The 7,252-nt window shown below is 48.5% G+C and overlaps 1 protein-coding gene across 1 annotated transcript; it reads left to right on the top strand.

Annotated features, from left to right (window-relative positions):
• The first annotated feature begins 4,581 nt into the window (after positions 1-4,581).
• Positions 4,582-7,152, top strand: TP53RK (TP53 regulating kinase). Its single transcript, XM_057365985.1, has 2 exons — positions 4,582-4,974; positions 5,633-7,152. Exons 1-2 carry the CDS (start codon positions 4,587-4,589, stop codon positions 6,109-6,111), a joined length of 867 nt encoding a protein of 288 aa, XP_057221968.1. The 5' UTR covers positions 4,582-4,586; the 3' UTR covers positions 6,112-7,152.
• The last annotated feature ends 100 nt before the right edge of the window (positions 7,153-7,252 follow it).

The following is a 7,252-nucleotide window of genomic DNA, read 5'->3' as shown; positions in this document are numbered from 1 at the left end:
AAACCCTTTAACRCAATATGCAAACACTGCCCCTGTAAACAGCAGCTGCTGGGCGGGTTGTGCTGTGCTGAAGTTCAGGGGATGTTCAGGATTTTGCTGTGACCCAGCTGGSGTGGGACAGGGTGAGGGAAGATGTGGTGTCACAGCTGGGAAGGCAAGCACAGCCTCCCCAGAGCCTTGCAGCAGGGACTGCCACTGCAGAGTAGGTGACTCACCATGCTTTGTGAGCTGGCATGTGACTGCAGGTGACATTTCATTGAAAACCGACATTAAATTTGAATATTTAATATGTTATAACCACACAAGCTCCAGAAGAGCACTCTGTGGAGCCTGTGCTGGTAAAGCTTTTTGCCCCAGCAGAGTTGAGTTGGGGAAGGTCTGAATCAGTGACCATCGTGCCTGTGGTGCAGGCACACCCCTCTGACACATGCAAAAATAAATAGGTTGGGTGAAGAATAAAGAATACGTGAATGTTTTATTTCTTTTTTAAGAGCCATTTCAGCCATTCCACATGTTAACAGCGAATTTAAGAGAGATATTTAAAGAATTGTTACTTTTAGAAGTATGAGGTTACATCTCATGTCTCTACACTGCAGACCAGCAGTATCAACTCTTTTTTTGTCCTAATTCATAGTTTGGGATGCTTGAGATGGGCCATACTGGATCATGTATATCCTTTCAGCTTTAGTCTTTTGGATATCTGGCTGYAAAATGAGCAGCAGTTGATCAAAGGTTTTGGTTTGTTTCTTCTACAAATCACAGAGAATATAAAAAGTGTGTGAAATCATCTACCTGGTTTATAGATTAAATAAATGCTTCCCATTCATATGCTCTAATTTCAGTGGGAATACAATGTGTAAAACACCTTTTCTAAAATCTGTATATATCTGATACAGCCTGACAGCTGCACAGGGATCACACACTTGGGGAAGAATGGCTTCAAACACCAGCCAACAGAAAMCAATGGTGTTCATGGGAAGAGCTTTTCAATAGGATTTGCATTTCATATAAGAGCAGCTTAAATAACTCTGAAATCACCATCAGCTCTCGTGATATGGAGAGGGAGAAATTACTCCTGTTTTCTCTCTTCCACATGAGAMCATGGCAGACAGCAGACACTACAACTCTGTGTCTAGGCTTATATTCCACATTTTGGGAACATGTGGGGATCTAGAAGATACAGTGTGGTTTTGTCCATGATCTCTGGCCTCCAGAGCTAATCCTCCAGAGCTCAAGTCTAGGAATTTTGGRTGAGCTGTGTTAGGAACTGGAGGAGGTGTCTCCCATGCATGGTTCCCCACCATGCCAGGCAGAGAGCCAAAGAGAGCCTAGAGTCCTCATCACCCTCTGGACAAACCCACCATTGGCTGTGTGATCTGCAATTTGCCTCAACAGTTCCTCTCTTCTGACATTACTTCAGTGTGAGAAGGAAAAAATTACATTTTTCTCCATGGTCACTCAGCATTAATTTATTTGCCACCCGAACATTTCCTGGAGGCTTCCTGGCCTCTGGCAGGGCAAGAAATATTAYTAGCACAGAGAACAAGGAGGTGAGGTCTTGGGGAGCACAGGCACAGCTTTATGGTGTGTTTACCAAAAGATGATGTCATTATGTACAGAAATGCAGCTGTCACTGGAGGCTGTGGGTTATGGTCCTCTGGGAAAAAAAGGTGAAAACCTGCTATGATGTACTGCAGGGATAATTTGGGAAAAAAAAGGCTTTTTTGGGGGGTTCTTAGAGTACAGCTTTTTTATCACACCTTTTGCAGTGGACATTCTCGGCCTGCTGAAGGCAGTACCTTTGTCYCCAAACTCCACATGAGAAGGTCTGGGGGGGTTGGATCCACCAGTGCTTCCTGCCTGCAGGCACGTTTCTGTCCTTGCACCCTSCTGTGATGCTTTCCTCCTCCTCCTCTGCAGTCCGTGTGTCTTGGCAGTGCCATTTCCCCATCTGATGCTYATCTGGCTCCTGGCGTTCCTGCCTGGCAGCCAAACAGCACATCCTCAGGGCTGAGCCGCAGGAATGTGCTCCTGGAGAGCTCCGTGTTTGCATCGGCAGCCTGTGTTTGGTAACACAACCCGGCTGTGATTACTGGAAATGTTACCCTCTACCTCGGAGCTGGAGCAGCTAAGAGAGGCTTTAAAAATCACAAATTAAAATACAAATACCAGAGGAGAAAGAGGTCCATCTTGGAAAAAGGAAGACATGGTGTTCAGCAATCCTGATCACATCCTCGAGTGTATTTTCTTCTATTATGACTAGAAGAATCATAATAGGAAGGGGCTTGGGGGGCCAAAGTGATCAAACTCCATTCAGTTGTTGATGGAAATGATGATGCCTGAGCAGGCAGCAGTRTCACAGCTGGAATCAGCTCACCAGGAACCTGCATTTATTGCATGTTGGTTTACCAGGAGAGATTTCTCCTCCTGGTCCAGGTTGCGCATGTTTTCTTTTATGATATYCTAACCCAGGGGGGTTTCCTGGCAATGTTGGTCAATAATGGTGGTCCCCCCAGGAGTTTTGTCTCCTTGCACATTTTAAGGATGCCTCCAGCTGCAATAACCCAAATTCATCCTTTTTCCAGCTGCAATAACCCAAATTCATCCTTTTTCCCATCCATCCAGCCCTGAGGATGGCAGTCTCCATCCTTAAATAAGCTGGGGGCTGAGGGGAGAGCTGCTTCCAGGGCTGTACCCTGCCTTATTCCAAGGGATCTGTAGGACAGCAGGGAGKAGCCCATGGGTCCTGCCTTGGTTTCCATTAGCTTGGTTTGCTGCGCTGTGATTTTCAACTTAATAAAATTGTTTGTGAAAGGAGAGTTTGTAAATTCTTGTCACTGGGAGGACAAAGTTACATAACTAAACCATTTACCAGTCTGTGGCTTCAGAGCAGTTCTCTGGGGTGATTCAATATTCCAATAAAAATACTAGGTGATAYCATAAATATTGTAAATGGCTCTAGATGGTTTCCAAGGGCTATGTCAACTGTTTATTGCATTAAAAGAGGAAAGAATAAGTGAAATCACAGGGAAGATAAAATTTAAATAAATAAAATAAAGGGGAAAATAAAGCAAAAATATTTTCTTTCATACTTTGAAAGCTCYGGAGGAGGTTTTTGGCCAGCATGAGAGAAAACCATCATGCTTGCCAGAATAATGATCCAAAGGGTATCTGTGTGCACTTGCTTATAGGTTATATGTGTGTCTGCGGGGGCCTCTGTGCATAGATGCTCTGGTAAAATCTGTTCACAAAATGGGGAAAACCTTTTTCTTTATTTTGACTGTTTGAGACCAGGAATGTGCTTCTTACTCTGGGCAAGCTGCTGAGCTCCTGAAGCCCTGCCACAGTGAGGGCAGCTGAAGGAAAAGTGCCACGGGTGCACAGAATTGCGGGATGGATTATCTGTATCACTGAAAACTTGGGAAGGTTGTTTAAAAGTTGTTACTGAGGCAAGATAAATATTTGCCAGGCATGATCCCACCGTGCAATGACAAGTAAGCTGTATGGAATGTGTTAATAAAATATAAATGTTCTGAAAAGGAAACAAATGTTGTGGGTGAGAAAACAAAGACTAAATGGACTTGTGGCACCTCCAAAAGCAACAACTGAAAACATATTTACATGGACTGGGCTGAATTCTCTTGTATCTTCTGAGGAGCACAGTTGCAGCATGTCCAGATCACCCAATAGGGCAGTGGGTTTTCAGGGTGCCATAAAACCCCAAAGACTGATCCAATGAGGTTTATGAGGGTAATGAGGTTTATCCATATTTTAATAAGGTGGCAGTGCAGGACTTGGCTGCTCAAGGAAGGGGAAGCCACCTGACTCATGGCATGAGTGGCCTGTGGCAGACCTGGGGGGAAGAAGCTTTGGTGGTGCCCAGCGTGGGCACTCGAGGTCACACCATGCCTGCTGCACACTACTGATGCCCTGCAGCTTGTGGGCAAATTTCTTCTCCTTCCCAGCTACAAACTGGGAAGCTGCAGTGGATCTGCACAGGCTCCAGCAATGAAAGAGCAAGAGCCAGTGGTGGATTATCCTGGTGATGTCCCAGAGATGGAGTCCCCATTATGGTGCTCCAGGGGTGGGGTATCCTGGTGGGGGGAATGCCGTGGCAGTGGTGTCCYGGGGTGATGCCCGGGAGCGGAATTCCAAGGCGATGCTGGGAAAACCTCGGGGGAACCACGAGATGCCATTTGCCACCTTGGAAAGGCGCGCATCCCACACCTCCATCGCAAGCCCTGGGGCAGCYGCAGGTCCCGCTGGGGCACAAAGCCACGGGAGCACGCGCCGGCTCGGGAATGCTCAGGAACAAGTCAGGGTGCGGCTACTCAGTATCGTTCGTCACGGCAGAGGCGAGCAGGGGGCAGCATGATTTACGGGGAAAGCAGAGAGGGGTTTGGAAGAGGCAGCGCCAGCAGCGACGGCAGCACAGCAGCGCAGGGCCCCTCATGGCGAGCGCAGCCCAGCGCCACAGGCGGGGAGCGGGAGGGGCTTCGGGCATTCGTAGGATTCCGTCACGGGCAACCGAGCATTGCCGAAGATGGCCGGGGATGACCGAAAATTGCCGAAGACTCGCGGCGCGCATGTGCCGTATAGTCCCAGTGATGGCGGCGGCCCAGGCGGAGGCGGGCGGTGCGCACTCGGTCATGGCCGGGGCCGCGGGCACCGCAATGGGCGACCTGGGGGCCGCGGGCTCTGCCATGGGTGACTTTGGAGCCGCGGGTCCCCTCATGGACGGGGCGGGCGTCCCCATGGTGGCGGAGGAGCCGCCGCCTCCGCCGCCGCTGCCGGGGCTGCGGCTGGTGCAGCAGGGCGCTGAGGCGCACGTGTACCGCGGGCTCTTCCTCGGGCGGGCGGCCGTGGCCAAGCTCCGCGTCCCGAAGCGATACCGGCACCCGGCGCTGGAGGAGCGGCTAAGCCGGCGCCGCATGGCCCAGGAGGCGCGGTCGCTGCTGCGGTGCCGGCGGGCAGGTGCGCACGGGGGCGGGGGGACCGGGCCGGGGCTGCCTGGCAGGATGGACAGACGGACAGACACACACACACCGGGGCGGTGTGAGCGGGGAAGGACGGACAGACAGACACACACCGGGGTGTGTGAGCGGGCCAGCCCCTGGCAGGACGGACAGACGGACAGACACACACCGGGGCGGTGTGAGCGGGGCAGCCCCTGGCAGGACGGACAGACAGACACCGGGACGGTGTGAGCGCGGCAGCCCTGTCACTTCACACCGCTCAGAGCAAGTCGCGGGCTCTTGGCGTCTTTCTGCGCCTTCCTGAAGGATGCGGGAGCTTTTTCCGAGGCCTGGGCAATGCGCTTTGCTCTCTCAGAGTGCCTGCTCTTGTCCTCGGTGTGTCCCATAACTTGTTTTATTTGGAACGATCGCCCCAGGCGAGGCCAATCTGTCACCAGATTGGAGCTGCCAGCTTGTAAGACTGCAGGGCAGTGCAGATGGGTTGGAAATAARTGTTGGCCAGGCCATTCATTCCAAGGTGTGGATTATCTGTGACTGGGGGTGATCTGTAAACCTGCTTTTCTGCTTAGGACTTTTATCGGTTGTGTTTTGTTGTTGAAATAAAGCTGGCAATCATGTAAATTAACTTGTAGCATTTGATTTGTTCTTTTAAATAGGGATTCCAGCTCCAGTGGTCTACTTCGTGGATTATGTCACCAACTCCATCTATCTTGAAGATATTGTAGACTCAATTACTGTTCAGGATCATATTTATTCTGTACAAAAGAGTGGAAATGATACCGACGGCCTCCATAAGTTAGGAGAGAAGATGGGAGAGCTGTTAGCAAGGATGCAYGATGAAGATATTATCCACGGCGATCTTACAACTGCCAATCTCCTCCTGCGGCCACCCATGGAGAAGCTGGACTTGGTGTTGATAGACTTTGGACTCAGTTTTATTTCAGGTCTTCCAGAGGATAAAGGAGTTGATCTGTATGTTCTGGAAAAAGCCTTCATCAGCACTCATCCAGATACTGAAAYGATGTTCAAAGCTCTGCTAAAGAGCTATGCAGCCGCGTCTAAAAAATCTGGTCCTGTGATCAAAAAACTGGATGAGGTTCGACTAAGGGGCAGGAAGAGATCCATGATTGGGTAGAAGAGAGCAGGGGTAGGGATGGAGAAATAATGGGTTTTGCAGATAGGGTTATTTATATTTCTAGYTGGTTTTATTTCAGAGGTCACTATTTTGATAACTGTGTCTTGAAATAAATAAACTTGAAAGAGTGTAAGTGTTATAATCAAAGTAATTGTGAGATTGAGACACAGCCAGGAAACAACTAGAGGGCATTTCTTTYCTAAATKKTAAAAATTTCTAATACAGAGTAGTTTACAGTGTCATTCCACTCATCTTTGTGWGRTTAGAATCATTCAGGGCARTCTTTCTCAGCCTGCWGACCATGAATTCATGGGAGGTTMTTATCTCAGAGACTGCAGAAGARYATCTGCAAAAGGTAACTGAGAAAAACAAGTGCGTTATTTTTCTGTGAAGACTTTACAACAAGACGTTTAAATCTTAGAAACAGCACATCCTAAAAACTTTCAGGACAACTGAATTCTGGGACATGGGCAGTGCTGAAATACAGCACTAAACAAACCAGCTTTATTTTCATTAAGTAGTAATTTTTTGTATTTTTTTCCCTTTCAGTCCATAGTACTTTCTTAAGGAAATATAAAACTTGTTAATCAAGAATAGTTTTCTACTGGGAAACTGCCACTTTAAGCAAGAAATCCGCTGTATATTGCCTATTTTGGAGCTCTGTAAGGGGGACTGCTGGTATTGCTGTTTCCTGCCCASGTAGGCAGTTATCAGAAATAGGTGGTAATACTCTCTTGTAATGTTTTCTCTATATTACTTTATTTTTTCTGTATTACTGTTTGTCGTAGTGTGAATGTGTGATGTCTCAGAGGGAAATCTTATGCACCCCACAGTGGGTTGGTTAGATTATCAGCTCTGTGCTTTGTGAGGAGGYTGGGATGTGAATTGGATGAATGTGGGAGCTTTATCATTTACTTCAGGTAAWGATAGGAAAGAAAGTGAATTTCTCCCTGATCGATTTGTTGTGCCGGCCAGCCTTAYTCCATCGGGAAGATCCTCTGTTCTCTTGTGCAGTCACTGGTGCTCTGAAACTGCTCGTGAACAGGAGGAAGCGAAGTGCTTTGCCGCTCAGGGTCAGGGGATGTGTCCTGAACGGATCCTGCACCCGCGGGAGAGAAGGCAGGTGTGAGAAGCTGCTCTG

This window comes from Malurus melanocephalus, unplaced genomic scaffold (assembly GCF_030028575.1).
Source record: "Malurus melanocephalus ecotype Western Australia unplaced genomic scaffold, MMel_1.1 scaffold_59, whole genome shotgun sequence".
In the NCBI taxonomy this organism is placed as follows: Eukaryota; Metazoa; Chordata; class Aves; order Passeriformes; family Maluridae; genus Malurus; species Malurus melanocephalus.
This window is presented reverse-complemented; position numbering and strand designations above follow the sequence as displayed.